Below are 17,498 nucleotides of genomic sequence, written 5' to 3'. Positions count from 1 at the left end.
GAGAAGAAGTTGGCGAAATGTTTTCACATCTTCCATGTCTCGACTGCCGGCTTCGCTCCAAGCTCGGAAACCATCTAGAAGCACCGCCTTGCCTCGGCTCAGCCACTCTTTCAGCGTCCAATCTCATGCGCTGTTGGGAGGCTACGCGAAGCTGAGCCTGTCTATCGTGTTTCGTATTTCGTCGGTGAGAAAAGTGCGCTTTTGAAAGCGTCACCGACGAAGAAATATGGCTACACACCCTGGCAGCAAGAGCAACGGCATATCGCGTCGTGATGAACTGGAGCTCATCCGCAAGTACGTCTACGGATGCCACATCCTGCACCGCTACAACGTCGTGGACGCGTACGGCCACTTATCCGTGCGCCTGAGCGAGACGGTCTTTATGATGGCGCGATACATGGCTCCGGCACTCGTATCGTCGACGGAGGACATGGTGCTGTACAATGTCGAGAGCGGCGACGCCCTGCAGAAAGACGCACCCAAAGGTCGGTTCCTCGTCTGCGAGGAAAGGTTCCACCACACTGACTGACCGGATACCATCACAGGCTTCTCCGAGCGTTTCATCCACTCGGAAATCTACAAGGCATATCCCAAGGTCCAGGCAGTTGTGCACTCGCACTCACTCGAGGTCATCCCCTTCTCCATTTCGTCGATACCCCTGCGGGCGTGCTTCCACATGGCCGGCTTCCTGGGCACCGCCGTCCCCGTATTCGACGCCGCAACGGTGTACCGCGAAAACCCATCAGCCTCAGCAAGTCACGACATGCTCGTCCGAAGCACGGACATGGGCGCAGCGCTGGCCAAGACGCTGGGGCCGGCTGACGGCGAGGGACTGCCCACGTATCCGGTCGCGCTGATGCGCGGGCACGGCTTCGTGGCGACGGCGGACAGCATCGAGATGGCGATTTGCAAGAGCATCTACACGATACAGAACGCCCAGGTGCAGAGGGCGGCGATTGGGCTGGCGGAGGAGGTGCGCTTCTTCAGCGAGAGGGAGGCTCACGACGCGGGCAAGACGGCGATGGCGGGGGCAGCGAAGCCGTGGCCGCTGTGGGTGGCCGAGGTGAAGAGCAACAAGCTGTACAAGAACTCCGTGTGACGGAGAGGGAGCGTTGTATCGTAGTCGTAGTTGAGCCTGATATCGCGGCATAAAGCACGCAAAGCGCGTTGACGTTGTATTACTGCATCCTGCCTTGATGCTGCCTGCATGTTGCATGTGCATGAATGCATCTCGGCAGATGCGGCCTGGCCTATCTCCTGCCGGTCGCCTGGCTAAAGCCGATCTCGCTACGTCCAACGCCAAGGTATAATCCAGCAGAGCCTTGAAGGGCTGAACGCTAATTTGCCCACTGAAGATGCCCGCTAGTGCAGCACGGAAGCACCAAGAGCTCCCCCGCACCGCCTGTCTTTAGCGCGGCCTGGGGGAGGTAGGTCGCCCCCCTCAGCGCCTTTGTCCATTTATAGCCCTCGACTCCGTACTCCGATCGAGAAGCTCCCCGGATCTCCTGTCCGCTCACCTCACCCTTTTCCCTCCTCTTGCCCTGCCCAGGAATTGCTCAGTGGAGAGCTTTCTCGTCTCCCCTGCTGACCTGAATGGCTGCATCACCCGCTGCTGCCTTTCCCACGCCTTCCGTCGAGGCCGGGAGAGGCTCCCACCATCACGTGCTGCCGACATATCAGTCCCAGCCACAGCAACAGTCCCAACCTCGAGCTTTCTCCCAGTCTCAACACCAGCCACAGTCTCAACCTTCGAAATCGCAGCCACATCCAGAGCTCAGCCTGAACCCTTCCTCATCGGCCTCTCACAACCAGCCAAAGCAAAAGGAGCAGCAGCAGCCGCCGACTAAGCGACGTCGCATTGGGTATGCCTGCAATCTCTGCCGTACGAAAAAGAACCGCTGCGATGGCGAGCGGCCGTCTTGCGGGCCCTGCAAGGAGCGGCGCCAGGAGTGCGTCTACAGCCCTCAGCGCACCAAGATCTCTGTGACGCAAGAGTAGGTCTGCGTGTCGATTGTTGATCCTCGCCCTCTGGATCCCGTTTCTTCGTCTACATGTTTCATAACAAACAGCCAGACGCAATGGCCACCACTTGGTTGTCTCTTGTCGTGGCCCCTTTCTTACTCGTCTCAGGTACATTGAGAATCTGCGAGCGCGGAACCGTATGCTCGAGGAGCATCTGGCTACCCAGCAATCTCAGGGCTATCACTCGCCGTAAGTCTGAAATCAAGCTCAGCTGGAATGTTCAAACTAAACGAAGACATCACAGCCTAGAAAGCACATACTCGAAAGAGTCACCCTATGCTGCCCGTCTGTCCCTAACTCAGCAACCCGGTGATGGTGCAAGGCAGCAGCAATACCCAAACCCTTCCTCACCTACGTCTGCGGCAGAAGGCCCATCAGACCATCCTCATCAGCAAAATGCTAGGACGGCATCTTTTGGCGACCGCTCAACGGCAGCTGTGCATCGGCTGGATCGGTCTGACAGCAACCGACGTGGTGATCAACCAAGGAGTAGTCATTCCGCTCTGCCCGGGGAGTACTTTGGAGAGTCGTCAGCCTTTGACTTCATCACGAAAGTGACGTCGCCAAACACCACAGATGCTACAGCGGGCAGTTCGGCAGCTACTGCAACTCCGGCAACTGGTGCTAGCAGTGGTGGTACCGCCAACACCAGCACGACAGCAAGCACGGGGAAGTCGGCAACGGCTATAACTGCGAGGAGAGGCATTGCCGAGGCATCTGGGCTCAGTGCAGGTTTGAATTCCGAGTCGCTGGCAGAGTCATCCCCGTCAACAGTCGTGTTCGAAGAACTTCTAGGCATCGGCGGGGGAACAGGGGACGGTCACGGGAGCAGTGACCTGTTCGAACTGCCTCAGCGCTCCTTGGCCGACCGCCTGGTGGCGTCGTACTTTAAACATCGACACCCGCTGAATCCATATACACATGAGGGCACATTCCGCCAGCGGTATGCGCGGCTGTGGCTCAGCAGAGACGTGGGCGGCGAGGAGGCGGCCCCCAACAACTTGGCCTGGCTGGCGGTTGTCAACATGGTGTTTGCGTTTGGCAGCGAGCATGTGCAGGTTCGGCCTCCTTATCATGGGAGCCCAGCCGGCTCAGCATCAGCAAAGCCGGACCGCGCTCGCTTCTTCAAGCGGGCCAAGGTGCTGGCATTCTCGAGCATATTGCAGGCCAGGATCGAGCTCGTCCAGGCGTTGCTGCTGATGAGTCACTATCTGCACGGTTCGCTGGAGCTCAACCATTGCTGGACCGTCATCGGGCTGGCCATTCGTACAGCGCAAGAGCTAGGGCTCTATCTCGACCCCGCCAACTTCACAAACGACATCGTCGAGCAGGAAATTCGCAAGCGTGTGTGGTGGGGTTGCTTCGTCATCGACCGCCTCGTCAGCATCAAGGTCGGGCGGCCCCCTACGATTCACGACATGCCTGCCATTCGGGTCGGCCTTCCACTTGCGGTGGACGATGAGTTTCTCGACGAGGCGTCCAATTACACGCAGCCGAGCCATGTTCCGTCCAAGATTGAATTCTTCAACCATATCGTAACGCAATGCCGCTTGCTCGCCAAGGTGCTCGACACGCTGTATGACAACACGCCCAGCAGCAGCGGTAGCATGGGAGGCAGCAGTAGCTCGTCTTCAGCAAGCCGTGAGACTAGAGTCCGCATCAAGGTTGACTTGCCGGATCTCCTGGCCATGTCGATCCAGCTCGATGGCGAGCTGGACGTCTGGCAGAGCCTGCTGCCTCCCCATTTGCGCGCGGACTCGGACGTACCAGAATGGCACTTTGAGCGGCAGCGAAGCGTCTTGCTCATGCGGTAAATCATGGCTCATCTTCTGTTTGAGACGTTGGCTGACCCATCGGTCTTACACTTAGCTTCCTTCATATTCGACTCCTTATCCACCGCCAAACACTGCTCTACCACATTCTACGTCGCATCTCCGATCCCTTTCAGTTGGATCTGGCGCATCTGTGTATCCGCCGCTGCGTCATGGCGGCATACGATGCCATCACCCAGGTTCATCTATTGCAGCAACACAATCTGCTGTCTTCCTCGTGGCACAACTCACATTGTAGGTCCCCTCCATCGAAGCCAACATCAAATGCTTACCATTGCTGATGTGGGACAGACGTCTTCACAGCCTTGAGCGTCCTGCTCGTCTATCAGCACCTGGACCCTTACTCGCGCGCAAAGATTGACATCCCGCCCTCGTCGGATATCGATAGCATCATTGGCCAGGGCTTGGAGCATCTGCAACGAGTTGGCGGCGAAATGCACCCCCTTGCTTCACGTTATGTCCGCTCCTTCCAGCAGCTGCAAGCACGGTTGCAGGCGATTGGGACGCTCTCTGCGAATGCACCGCCATCGGCCGTGCGCGGTAAGCAGCCGCTGTCAACGAAGGAGGACGGTGCATCGGGCCACGATCCGGCGCGTACAGCAAGCTCTGCGACCGAGTCCGACCAGAGTAGCAGCAGTGCAGATTCAACTTTGAGCGGGAGCGCCGGCAAAGGATCTGTAACCATGACGGACCAAGGCCAGGAACACGGCGGAGTCTACTATGGCGGGGATGGATACCAAGAGCAGGCGATCGAGTATGGGGACAATGGCTTCATGTGGGCTGGGTTTGATGACGAGTTTGCCGTGATTCAGAGCGCCTTGCTGGATAGCAGCGGGTGGGGGCCTGGGTTTTTGGATCCTTGGGCGCAGGGATGAACCATCTGGCATCTGGGCGCTATAATCTTTGTGATTCAAGCTGCCTGAGATGGCCACACACATGTGATGATCTTCGTGACTGATCGCCCGGTCTCCTGGGAAAATCATCATGTAAGTCATGTTCTTATATTCCGCTCTATGTACAATGCCATTACTGTATAATACTAGTTGACAGCAGAACGACACCCAAATGATATCGTGTATAAATACCTGCATACGCCAAAATCAACAACCAAATGCCACTCCGCTCGCCCCTCAAATCCCCAGCCGAGTCCTCGTCGCATTGAAGTCCGCCTCAAGATCATGGCCCCAAACCCACGTCATGCGGTCCTTGAACTTGTCGTGGATGACCTGCAGGCGCTGCTCAAAGACGAGGCCGGCAAACTCGGGCCCCTGCATCTCGTAGACGTCGCCGGCCTGGCGGGAGGTCAGCTGTGCCTTTTGGGCGCGCGGCAGCCGCGTCTCCTGGTAGAGCTTCATGTACGTCTCGAGGCCGAGGGAGGGGTTCTCGAAGAAGGCCTTGACGGCCTGGCCCATGACGAAGGAGTCTTCGATGGCGTGGCCGGCGCCAGAGCCTGTGAACATGCCGCGATTTAGTTTCAATCACTTCTTTTGACGGGAATGATGGGGGGGCTCCTTACCCTGGTGAGGAAGCATGGCGTGGGCAGCATCGCCGCTCAGCACGACCCTCCCGCCCAAGTACACCCACTGATCCAGCAGCTCGCGGTCGTTGAGCTTCCACTTTCCCGGGAAGGGCTCCATGGCGCGCACGATGCGCTGCACCGTCTCCTCCCAGCCCGCGAACTCGGCCTCGACCTCTGCGCGCGGGGCGGTGCTGGACCAGCTCTCGCGCAGGTCGCCCAGCTCGGCCTCTGGCTTGGTGACGAAGGCGACGACGTTGAGCGTCTTGTTGCGCGAGATGGGGAAGACGAGGAAGTGCCTGTCCGGGCCGAGCCAGGAGACGGCAAAGGAGTCGTAGGGCCAGTCCTTTTCGACGGCCGACATGGGCAGCAGGCCGCGGTAGCAGACGCGGCCCGAGTAGCGGGGGTGCATGTCGTCGGAGGACTTTGAGAACTGGCGGCGGACGTTGGAGTGGATGCCGTCGCAGGCGATGACGAGGTCTGCCGAGGCGCTGGAGCCGTCGGCGAAGCGGATCGTTGTCGTCTTGCTGCCGCGCTCCGGATCGCCGTCGTCGACAATCTCGACGGCCCTCTTGTTCGTCTCGAGGCGCGCCTCGGAGGTGGCCCGGAGGTGGTCGTACAGGACCTGCAGAAACTCGGCCCGATGGACGCTGAGCTGGCGCACGCCGTCGCTCGAGTCGTCGTCCATGGCGCCGACGGAGACGATTTCCTCGCCGTTGTCCCACCGGCGGAGGCTCCTGTGGATGCCGTTGCGGTCGCCCGAGATTTCGTTTGCGGCGGCGTAGACGCCGTAGCGCTTGAGGATGCGGCTGGCGTTGACGCCGATGCCGATGCCGGCGCCGATCTCCTTGTACGCGGGGGCCTGCTCGTAGACGGTGATGTTGCTGCCGAGGGAGGGGATCTGGGTCGCGAGGGAGAGGGCCATGGAGAGGCCGCCTATGCCGCCGCCGATGATGGCGATGGTGAAGGTTGAGGGGGAGGGGGGGGTTGGTTTGCTGACTATTGCCATTGTTGTTGCTGCTGGCATGTGTGTGTCTGTAACTGATGGTGTATAATGGTGTATAATGGTGTATAATGGTGTATTTGATGCTCGGAATGATGTGTAGGATGCGCGAGAGCTTGGCTCGTCTATATAGGTGTGCTGGAAAGGAGCTTGAGATAAGCTCGTTAGAAAAGAAACGATAGAGGATTGTGGAACGAGGCAAGAGAATCTGAGAAGATGAGTGATAGGGAGACCAGGGGAGGAAGATGAGCTCCGCCAGAGGGAAACAAGTCAGATGAGATGTCTAAGCAGCTCCATCTTTCCGGATCACGGTCATCTCATTCATTCAAGCCCCGGGAATGGCGGGATATAGTCATCATTGAAATGTATTTGTTTGAAGACTCATTAGATTTGCTCTGCGGATCTCTGTTTGATTTACGCTCAAGAACTACCGTACCTTTTCGGGGGGGAGAAGGAGATGTGAGTTTAGCGTGGGGGGACGTTGGAGGCGGATCTGGATTCCGGGGTCCGGAGTGTGGGGTTACGGGATCTGGGTGGAGGCCGGAGATGGTTTCCGGAGAGGGGAAAACTTGAGATGCAGATGGCGAGGAAAACATTGGTTTCGGATGATGGGGCCGTACAGATGGCTGGATGAAGTTGTTCCGGGGAGATACGAGAGAGAAGACGAGATCCAAAAAAAAGAGATAGATGCTGGGGTTTCATTGGGGAGATGTGTCAGTTGAGCGACGTCTGACCACCGAAATGGGTTTGGAGCTGCTGGGCTGGTAGTGAGTAGGATTACGAGCTGTCGTGGGTCAGGAGCTGGCCATCTAGAGATCTCGTCCGGTGGAGAAGATGGCATGATCCGTGGTTTGATGCTTGTATGATCTGTGGTACGATCTTTTCATCTCATGACGCGATTCAGGAAAAGGATTCTTCAGGATATGAAGCATATAACAGAGCATGCACCATCATATTAATTCTGCCAACTAGACGCATACGTAACCACATCCCCCCCCAACATCGTCACCATGAAATACTCCTACAGGTCCTTGTGAATAGAAGGCACGCCCTGCGCCTTGCGAATCTGCTCGCCCCGATAAATCAGCAATATCAAGGGACACCACGTCACAAAGTTTGCCACGGCAAACACCCCCCACGCGACATCAAACCCCGCGGCATCCCCAAACGGCAGCGCGTAGAAGCCAATGGTAAACGCAAAGATCTGCCGAAACAAGTTGATAATGGTCGACACCTCTGCGGCCTGCGGCTTGTAGCAGTCCGAAATGTACGAGTAGGTCAGCGTGGTGCCGGCCTGGACGCCAATCGAGGCGACGGTCATGCCGACGGCGAGGGCAATCCAGGGGGCCTTGTTGGCGACGGAGACGCCGTGGATGATGAGGCCCGCGGGAAGAAACAGCCCCAGGGGCGCGAGGTGCAGCCTCGCCTCAGGCTTGCGGTAGCCGTCGTGCCGGCGGGCATAGCGATTGATCAGCCAGTCCGAGATCCAGCCCGTGCAGCACTCGCCCATGATGCAGCCCAGGGTGAGCGGCACGCCGAGCAGCAGCCCGTTCTGCGCCGTGTCAAAGTGGTACAGCCGCTCCGAGATGCTCGACGCCGTCAGCACGAAGACGATGGAGCCGTACGTGTTGGTCGTCATGTAGTAGACGCACGGCAGCACCACGGCCACGTACTTGAGCATCTTGAAGTTGGCGAGGAAGTCGGCGCCCCTGAGCTTGCGGTCGATGATCTTGCCGTGGAAGGCCAGGCGCTGCCAGTAGGAGCGGTTCTCGAGCGCGCTGAACTCGGTGCGCGAGAAGAGCGTCTCGGGGAAGGAGACGAGGTAGATGGCGAGGACGGCGCCCATCATGATGGCGTTGACTTTGAAGATCCAGCGCCAGCCTTGGTTTTGGGCGATGAAGCCGCCGGCGATGGGGCCGAAGTGAGGCTGTGCGTTTAGATGTTAGATTGGGGGTGATTCAGGTATGGAGGAAAAGGGGACGTACGCCGTTGGTGAGGGCGAGGGCGTAGAAGCCAATGTACTTTCCGCGCTCTCCTTGGAAGAACATGTCGCAGATCTGATGATACATTAGCACTACTGACAGTTTTTACAGGTATATATATTAGGAGCGAGTCTTACAGTTGCACCTCCAATGGCGAGAGCAACACTGGCGCCGATGCCGACGATGCATCTGGTCAAAATCTGCGTGCCGTACGACGGCGCGTATGCCGAACCAATGTTGGCCCCAATGGCAATCAGCGTGAAAATCTAATTCCCATCCGTCGACGTAAGCGGCCACATCAGACTCATGAAGGAAAAAAAAAAGGGAGCAGCATGATGCATACCAGATAGGCAGGGCGTCTGCCGTACAGGTTGACAAAGGGGGTGATGAGCAGGGGCGTCACGCCGCCGAGGAGCGTGTACGAGGTGGTGAGGTAGCTGGCCTGCTGGTGCGTGACGCCGTAGCTGGCGGCAATGGGGCCGAAGGCAGCCGGGACCATGCCGGCGCCGACTGCGATGCCCGTGTTCAGTTGTTGTTGTTTACAGAGGTTCCGGCTTGGGGGATTGATGGGATTGCTTACACTGCACGACAAAGGCGAGTAGGCAGAGAAGACCGAGGACATAGTACTTGTACCAGTACGGCCAGTTCTAGTTGGAAGCAGCACCATGTCAGCAACCTCGCTGCAAGGTCCCGATGTGTTGATATCAAGGACCGCGACATACCAGAGGATCATCCTTGTGGTCGCTGGGCTGCGGCACCAGAGGCAGGCCACTGGCGTCCAGCTTCAGGCCCGAGGGGGGCTCCTTGCTCTCCGGATCAGACCCCGTCTCAAAGGCAGACGGGCTCCTCTCCTCGACGTGTGCCGCGGAGGGAGCTGCACGGTTGGCTTTGAAGGCTTTGAGTGCCATGTTTGCACGAGGGTATTCTTTGACCAAGTAAGACGACGATGCAACGGGATCGAATTGTTCAGAGGCTGATGTGGTGCTGACGATGAGGAACAGCCGAAGAAGAAAGAAAAAAGAACGAAAGGAGGGAGGCAACGTCGGGCATTAAAAAGGGAAAGCCGTTTATTGAACCCTCGACAGACGGTGAGGCTGCTTCGCGCCCATCGCGTCTTCTTGAATTCTTTGGGGGTTCTGTTGAAGCTGCCACTAAAGCGGGCGATTAAGGGGAAGAATTCATGTCGAGCAGGTTATCAACGTCCCGGCACGTCTAATGCCCCGCGCGCGCATGTCGCGGGGAATTGGGGGATATCCGGGGTAATAAGCACTTGGCAGGTAGTATTTTTGCGTTATTCCCATTTGGCAAGAGTCTCATCACCAACAACGGGCGGCAGATCGAATGGAACGCGACTAGGAAGAATGACTGATTTGAGCTACTACTGGATAGTTGAATAGTGACAGAAGGAGAAGGGGGGGAATTTGTCGTGGGGATGTGGCATCCGAGGGATGAATTGGGGATGGACGTTGACCGAGGAGAGGCAAAGGCGTGACCACGTGGTGATTCAATAGTCTGGAAAAGATGGAAACTCTGTATGTGCCTATTTTGACGTCGTGACAGATTACTCTGAGGCTATTGACCGAGAACTTGTTGCAGCGGCATGTCGAGTCTGCGATTACGGCAGTTTGTTCATTCTGAACCAAGAAAAATCCGGAGAGCGTCTCCGAAGAGAAACTTGAACTCGCTGCAGGTACACGGACTTTGTACCTCCCTTAGCCTCTTTCTATGCTCCACAATAAATCTGCATGGGGCTCAATTCAGATTGCGGGGGAGATAGTGCAGCGCTAGTCCGAATCGGGAGCGGTACGGGTGTACTTCGCGGAGGGGCGATCCGGAGTGCTGGGACGGGGATCCGGAAGGTGACGATGCACAGAGATTTGACAGGTTTTGGCGGATTGCATGGTATTGACATGTGTGACGCTTGAATATAGTATGGATATTCTAATTCTATCAAGAAATGGCATACGCATTGGTACTGTACTTGCAAGTCTAGGTAAATATACGTAGTACGTAGTCTACGCCGTACACATCACGTCCATCACATGTACCCACTCACACAAACATTCGCTGCCTCGATCCAACTCCTCCAAACAAACAGCGCAACCTCCATCTACCCAATTCGAAAGTTGATCCGTCTCACAGGCGCAAACAGCTCCTCAATCGGCACCGTCCGCTCAATCATGTTCTGCTCATGCAGAAACCGCACCAGCGCCTCCAGCGTCCTCCGGTTCTCCTCCACCCCATACGGCCAGCAGTCCCCGCCAAACGTCTCCCTGATCTCGTCAAGATCCCGTCCCAGCCAAGGCAGCATGTACCGCAACGCACCCAGCGACTCCATCCTCTTCCGCGCAATCTCCTTACTGTCCTCGAGCGCGTTAAACAGCGCCGACGCCACAAAACGATTCGCCTCATAAAACTCGCGCCGAAAGGCCACCAGGTGCATGATGGGGAAGATGCCCGTCCGCTTAAAGTACTCGCTCTCCACGTCCTTGAAGTTCGGAAACAGTCGCTGCACGTGCGGCGCCCGGCCGAGACACTCGGGTATATCCGCGCCAATCGTCGCCGCGACCTCGCCGCTCTCGAGCAGATCCGAGAGGCTCTTATTCGGATCCGTGTTGCGCGTGATATTGACCGGCTGCAGCAGCGGCAGCACCGACGGCTGGCCGTGCGAACCCGGCGTCTCCATCTTGCCCTCGACCCACTCGATGCTCGCCAGGTCAACCCCGTACTCGTGCTGCAGGATGCCGCGGATGTACACGGCGGCCGTCATGTGGTACAGCTGCACGCCGATGCGCTTCCCATTCAGATCCTGCGGCTCCTTGATGAGGTTTGTGTTGACGCAGATAAACGAGTGCCGGAAGACGCGCGACGCAAAGACGGGGATGGCGACGAAGCTGCGGTCGCCGGCGACGTGGCGCGTGATGTACTCGGACGCGGACAGCTCCGAGACGTCGAACTCCCTGTGGGCGACCATGCGGTCGAAGATGTCGCGCGGGTGCTGGACCTCGATGAAGTTGACGTCGAGGCCGGGCGTGGGGACTTCGCCCGTGGCGAGGGGGACCATGCGGTCGTAGAGGGCGCAGGCGAAGTTGACGCCGAGGGGGGCCATGCTTGCTTCTTCCTTTGGCTGAGGGTGAAGTCTGTTCTCGGGAGATTGATGTGTCTTGATGATGTGATTTTGGTGGACATGTAAATTGGCTTCAGTAGGATGAGCCATCTATTATCTAGGAGCTATGAGAGCTTCTCGAGCTATGAGCCTTCAACAACGTCCGGCAATGGATTCCGGTCTTGACATGGTTAGAACTTGCAGGATATAAGACGGAAAAGGAAACGTTGGCTTCCCGGCTGTTCACTCCGGAACTAGTCGACACACGAATGCTACCCCCAGAAATCCTAGAGCAGCACTGCCATTTTCATCAACCGCCTGAAGTCGCAACACCCGACTCTACATATGATAGTTTCATCAGGCATGTAGGGTAGTCAATCATCTAGACTAAAAGTCAGAAGAAGAGCATCCCGGAAAATCCAAGGAACAGCCCCGGATCTCGATGTCGCGCACAGCTCATCCCCCCCATGATATCATCCAAGCACGGACAGAAAATCTCCCGAAGAGCGTCCATCGAATCAAAGCTCGCACACACACAATATCCAGACGCGGAGGTTTGTCCCAAATCGAGACGCACCAGCCACACCTTGATCCGAGCTGATTGGCCCATACCAACTCCATCCCTCTCAATTTACGCACTTCTGCATCACACAATCTGGCAGAATCCCATCTCATCCCCATCTGACGCCTCTCCGATGTCATCCTGCGCCACATCCCTCACAGACGCGCCAAGATTCATTTCTTTTTTTTTTCGTCCAATCGTATCAACTGCACAGACTATCCATATGCATATCCATATCCCAGCTTTGCCAACGCATGAGCTTCCCCCTTGAACAAGGCATAGTCAACTTCTCAAAGCATGAACCAGTTCCCTGTATCATCAACCCCAAATCGCATCAACCGCCCATCAAATCAAAAACATGACGTCACGTACCTTATGAAAACAGCAACACACAACATTGTGTCAAAGCTCGTCCCATCTCATCATTTATTACAGACCGAGCAATTTTGATCTCTTTTTTTTTCAGCTCGGCGGTTAACGTGCTCCAGAGAACCCCGACACAAGCGGCTTTTGCGTAATGCGAAACTCGTCGATCGCCATGTGCAAAGGCAGCGGGATTTTCAGACGTGTTGCCTGGATTCGGGGGGGTTCCACATTCATTTCCAAATCGCGATCTCTCCGTTTCGCATGTACTGTACATACGATGGATGTATGTATGTGAAATCGCACTGCATCTCGAATGCAACATAGTATCCGTACAGTAAAACCCTAAAAGAGTCCATATTTGGGTCACTGTCAGCTCAGGAACGTTGTATGCATCATCTGGAGTCTGTGTAAACCACCAGCAGCAGTACCATTTCCACGTCCGAAAGCAAACTCAGTTACATCCTCCCAGACCGCCAATCGCTCATCCCCAAGCATCAAGCCCATGAAATCAGAAAGATTCCATCATCTTGATCTCAACCAGCTCCAGGCACCCCTGCCCAGTGAAGTCACCACCCGAAACGCCTCATCCAGTCAAACCCCCCTTTTCAGCCAAACCCGCGTTCTAGCGACGGCTAATTCCCCAATCCAAGACATGCCACAACACACCTCCACAATCAAGCCGCTACCACTATAACTCCCGGACACAATGCCTTAACCAAGAAGGCAGTACGCCCGGGATGGCACCCACACCGATCCGAAACAACAATTCCCTAATCCGTCTCGATTGACCTCAGCCCAGAGCAAGGATCCTGTGGGGTTTGCCCTTCCTCAATAGGAGCATCATTGAGCACAAAAGATCAGATTGCGATCGAGGCTGGTGCTTCCTCGGTCGGATCTTTCTCTTCCGCCTCTTCTCTCTTCTCTCTTCTCTTTCTCTCTTCGTTTCTGGTTCATTGAGTTACCTTGGCTGAAAAAACATGCATGTGCGGACAACGCATTTTCGCCTCCCTTGCGTCAAAAGCCATTGACTGCATGTTTTGCAAATCTCGCTTCACTCAAAAGAGCGTCGTCCTGCTCCTGTTGTTCAGTCAACAAGCCGTCCATCTCGTCTCATCCTACCTAACCATATATACCCAACTATCCCATCCATCCAGCCCATCCATTCATCACCCAGTTCACATCTCAGTCACATCTCAACCCATCTCAATCACATCTCAATCCAAACCCATAGCTCTCCTCTTCCACATAACAAAACAACAACCGCTCTCACCACCCCCCAAGCCACAATGACCACCACAGCCACATCATCAACCCCATCCACCATGCTCTCCCTCCCCTCCCCCCCATCATCATCCTCCTCTTCAAACCCAACCCGCCCCAGCTTCAACTCCCACCGAACCCAAGACCGCCTCCGCGAAGGCGAAACACCCTACGTCCTCTTCCGCGCAGAAACAAGCAACCTCCAGCGCGGCCGCAAGTCCGTCTTCAAAGAGACGGGCCTCCTCGACGATGCTGCTACTGCATCCATCACTCCCGACATCAGCATCAACACCGATCTCAACCTCAACATCGTCGCTACCGGCGTAAACGACGAAGACGACAGCAGCGCCAGCGGCGTATCGCTCCTCCAATCGCCAATTACATCACCCATGTCTTCGACAGAGTCGGGGTCGAACCAGCCTGCTCCGTTTCCGCCTCTGCAGGATATGCCTGTGCAGGCGAGGAATGACTTACAACCATGGCATGTTTGCACTCCTGGCTTTCTGCATGTTTTCCGCTCGCAATGTTAACAGATTGATAAGACAATCTTCCCCACCGAAAGCTCACACAACACGATACATCAATACGCTCGCTTATCACACTGAGTGCGCTCGCTTAATCAATCTCTATATGATATCCATCGCTCTTCCGGATTTCAGTGGTCAAAAGCTCCTAGGAGCAAGGATTAATGATCGGCATAATAGCGACATGACATCATCGCATGAATCGGGCGTGCGAAACACACCGCATTTGTACAGTACACACGTTAATAGACCCTTCAAATACAGAAAGCACTTGAATCAAAACATAGGATATTGAACACTATCCATTCCATAATACTGCCTACTAGTCTAAAGAGGGGTATATATCTGCCATCTAACGTGTAAAGATGCTCCAGTAAGCTACCAGCGGTAATAATACCATGATCGACGCAAAACATCGCTCCAAAGATCCTCCAACCACAAAGCAGCCGCCAGCCCATCACCAAGTAGTCTTGAAAATACAAATCCCAAACGCCATGAATGCACCGTCCAATATCACCACTCATCCAAAACATCATATCCAAGAAACACCAGATGAGCGAAAAACACATCACATCTTTTCCAGCTCCTCCTTGGGAACCGTGCTGACAAAGGCGTGCTTCAAAAAGTGCAGCCAAGCCTTGTTGTTCTCCTTCTTGCTGTCTTTTCCCTTCTTGAGCGCTGATGCTGGCGCATAGTCTGTGTAATCGTCTGCTTCGGCGTCCATGTCTTCATCATCGTACACGTCAATCGTCTTGCTCTTGCTGCCCCCCTTCTGGCCCATCTTGTATGCCAGCCTCAGAAAGCTCTTGACCGTCAAGTCGGGCAGCTTGTAGAATTTGTCGTCAAAGGTGCTGTACTCTACTTCGTACTGAAACTCGCGAGGGTTTGGCTTTCCGTGCTTGGGCTCCTTGTTGTCGTGTTTGCCCTGGCGCCACTTGCTGGTGTCGGCTTCAATGCTGGGTAGATCGTCGTTGATGTGGGTGAGATTTGCAAAGTACTGCGTGTAACCCGTCAAAGTGAGCAGCTGAGGGTAGTAAGCCGGGCCGGGCAGCGCGTCCTTGGGAGGATCCAGAGGGAGAACCAGGTCGTGGTCTTTGGGCGGCTTGCGAGCCTTGCCCTTCTTCTTGTCCTTCTTCTTCTTGTCCTTCCTCATCTTCTTAATTTCCGCCACGATTGCTTCTCTGTCCTCGTAATTGCGGTTGTCCTCCGGCAGCGACAACGGTACAGGTGGGTTTGCCCAATCGTAGGTATCTCGCCACACGGGTGCGTCTTCGATGCCGGTAATGTTGTACTCGACTACGCGAAGCGTGGGGAAAAAGTTGGGCACAACGCTTGGGCTGATGAGCGACAGCTGGTAGCGCTCAGCGTATTTACCGCCAATCTTGCCCAGCTTGCTCTTCTTCTTGCCCTTCTTGCCCTTCTTCTTTTTCTTCTTGCCCTGCTCCTTGTCCTCGTCAAGATCGCGGACAACAGATTTCGGCAAGTCAGACCACTTGTCTCGCAATTCCTGCAGGTAGTCCTCCTTGGAAGCAATGGTCATTGTCTCATCGGGAGAGTCGCGTTCAAGGAACTCTTCGGCCCCGAGCTCCGGAGTCAGCTCCTTGACATCCTGAAGCAGGAAGTGATCAATGTTCATGTGTCCGTAGACAGAGCCGACCACAACGTCGCGGTACTGCTTGAGCCACAGCGTGTACTTTTGCCAGCAAGTTTCGTCCCAAAGCTGCTTGCTATCCGTCCGGGCGGGTGGTACGTGGCCCATGAGAATGGCTTTGACGCCCCGCTCCCGCAGAATCTGCAGCTGCACGCGCAGCCAGTCCATGTGCTTGTAACCGGGCTCCGAGGGATGGGCGCAGCCGTCGACACCGGCGTTGCGGTCAAAAAAGTACATTGTGTTGAGGCTGAAGACGGCGAGCTGGTTGGGAATGACCTCGACGTAGAACCAGCCGCCAAAGGCGAATGAATGGCGCTGCACCTCGGGGATGAAGCGGCGCCAGATGTCGCTGTAGGCTGCGAACCACTTGTTGGGCCCCGGCAGCATGATGTTGTGCGGGAGGAAGTCATTGTTGCCAAAGTTGGGCACAATGGGGATGTCGAGCCCGCCTCCAGGCGATGAAAAGGTCTCGACGAACTTGTCGGCGATGAAGCGGTTCGTCCGCAGGATCTCGGGCTCGTGTCGCGGGTTCTGCTCGTCGCTGTCGTGCCTGGCCGAGTCGCCGGTCCAGACGACAAAGTCGATGTCGTCTCTGATGTTGTCCTTGATCCAGGCAAAGGTTGCGTTGACGAGCGAAAAGGGCGTGTCGCAGTCTGTCTTTTCGGCGCCGTAGTACCCGGCCAGTCCCTTTCCGCGGTGGCATGCGATGCCTTCTTCGGTAGACGAGTGCACGCGATAGAGCTCGTCGGGGTGGAAGTCTGCATCAATTGCCACGGTCAGCCCAACTGCAATATCTGCCAATCATCCCCGGATTGATGCGATGCGATGCGATGTAGCATCAGCTGATCAGACAGACAAGGTCGACTGATGGTGGGTGGCACCGAGACATCGGGACGGGATAAGTGTCCATTAACCAGCGTCGCACTGCATCTGCGCTGACAGCTGGAGATAAGGCAGAGAAGCGCCAGTAGAAGCAGCAGAAAGTATTCCGCCCTCCTCTTGCTCTTCCAGTGGTGTGCAAGGGTGCCGAACGCAGACGGGCAAATGCTATAGCAGATCAGATCTTAAATTGGACGTACCTGTGATATGCAGGAACCGGCCGTTGAGCTTACGCTGCTGCTGCTGCAGCGGTAGCGCATTGGAATCGGGCTCGACCGGTCGCAGAAGTTTCTGATCGACGGCTGGTGAGGGCAATGCGAGAGAATATGCGCTGCATGAGGCGAGGGCCAGCAGCATCAGCTGGGATCGCGGGAGACGGGCGCCGCCGCCGCGCTGGCGAGGCATCGTGAGAATTTGGTTGACGGTGCAAAATGTGAGTAGTAAGGTGGTGATGATGATCGCTCTCTCGTCGTTTTCGCTTCAGGTTTCGTAGGGATGCTGTGATGAGGAGTTGTGCAGGAGAAGATGAGAAGTCAAGAAAACAAAAGAGACGACAAACAACAGGGCAAGTACACAAAAAAGGAAACCCAAAAAATGAGGCGGCGCCGCAAACTCAATGATGCATCGCTCGCACGAGGCTTTTGCTCAACCTGACGCCAACAGACTTTTCCTCCCAGGGGTCCAAAGGGGGCTGAAGGCCGTTTGATTGGCGTGGGCAGAGAGGCTGAGGCTATGAGGTCATCGGTGGCCAGTCCGATCCGCTGGCGATGCGTCCCGGATTGCCGGTCGGATTTT

At 55.9% G+C, this 17,498-nt stretch overlaps 7 protein-coding genes across 7 annotated transcripts; 3 read left to right on the top strand and 4 right to left on the bottom strand.

The window, feature by feature from the left end:
- Nucleotides 1-226: 226 nt before the first annotated feature.
- CCMA1212_003498 (uncharacterized protein) lies at nt 227-1,099 on the top strand (the record flags this gene model as incomplete). The annotated part of the gene is made up of 2 exons (XM_073700844.1): nt 227-485; nt 546-1,099. The coding sequence occupies 2 exons, from the start codon at nt 227-229 to the stop codon at nt 1,097-1,099; spliced, it is 813 nt and encodes a 270-aa protein (XP_073560771.1).
- Nucleotides 1,100-1,593: 494 nt separating this feature from the next.
- On the top strand, nt 1,594-4,729 carry CCMA1212_003497 (uncharacterized protein; the record flags this gene model as incomplete). The annotated part of the gene is made up of 5 exons (XM_073700843.1): nt 1,594-1,994; nt 2,131-2,211; nt 2,267-3,832; nt 3,892-4,088; nt 4,146-4,729. 5 exons carry the CDS (start codon nt 1,594-1,596, stop codon nt 4,727-4,729), a joined length of 2,829 nt encoding a protein of 942 aa, XP_073560776.1.
- Nucleotides 4,730-4,984: 255 nt separating this feature from the next.
- Nucleotides 4,985-6,379, bottom strand: CCMA1212_003496 (Salicylate hydroxylase; the record flags this gene model as incomplete). Its single annotated transcript, XM_073700842.1, has 2 exons — nt 4,985-5,304; nt 5,371-6,379. The coding sequence occupies 2 exons, from the start codon at nt 6,377-6,379 to the stop codon at nt 4,985-4,987; spliced, it is 1,329 nt and encodes a 442-aa protein (XP_073560775.1).
- Nucleotides 6,380-7,394: 1,015 nt separating this feature from the next.
- On the bottom strand, nt 7,395-9,363 carry CCMA1212_003495 (uncharacterized protein; the record flags this gene model as incomplete). Its single annotated transcript, XM_073700841.1, has 6 exons — nt 7,395-8,300; nt 8,359-8,430; nt 8,493-8,621; nt 8,699-8,865; nt 8,936-9,002; nt 9,078-9,363. Coding segments are annotated over 6 exons (1,626 nt in total), but the record flags the coding sequence as incomplete, so codon positions are not given.
- A 1,102-nt stretch (nt 9,364-10,465) lies between these two features.
- Nucleotides 10,466-11,464, bottom strand: CCMA1212_003494 (C5-dihydroxyphthalate decarboxylase; the record flags this gene model as incomplete). The annotated part of the gene is made up of 1 exon (XM_073700840.1): nt 10,466-11,464. One exon carries the CDS (start codon nt 11,462-11,464, stop codon nt 10,466-10,468), a length of 999 nt encoding a protein of 332 aa, XP_073560335.1.
- A 2,211-nt stretch (nt 11,465-13,675) lies between these two features.
- CCMA1212_003493 (uncharacterized protein) lies at nt 13,676-14,179 on the top strand (the record flags this gene model as incomplete). The annotated part of the gene is made up of 1 exon (XM_073700839.1): nt 13,676-14,179. The coding sequence occupies one exon, from the start codon at nt 13,676-13,678 to the stop codon at nt 14,177-14,179; it is 504 nt and encodes a 167-aa protein (XP_073560321.1).
- Nucleotides 14,180-14,741: 562 nt separating this feature from the next.
- Nucleotides 14,742-17,108, bottom strand: CCMA1212_003492 (uncharacterized protein; the record flags this gene model as incomplete). The annotated part of the gene is made up of 2 exons (XM_073700838.1): nt 14,742-16,582; nt 16,904-17,108. 2 exons carry the CDS (start codon nt 17,106-17,108, stop codon nt 14,742-14,744), a joined length of 2,046 nt encoding a protein of 681 aa, XP_073560320.1.
- Between the last annotated feature and the right edge of the window lie 390 nt (nt 17,109-17,498).

The sequence above is a fragment of the Trichoderma ghanense genome, assembly GCF_004382785.1.
Source record: "Trichoderma ghanense strain CCMA-1212 chromosome Unknown scaffold_3, whole genome shotgun sequence".
NCBI lineage: Eukaryota > Fungi > Ascomycota > Sordariomycetes > Hypocreales > Hypocreaceae > Trichoderma > Trichoderma ghanense.
The sequence above is the reverse complement of the archived record's forward strand: the minus strand, read 5'-3'. Positions and strand labels throughout refer to the sequence as shown.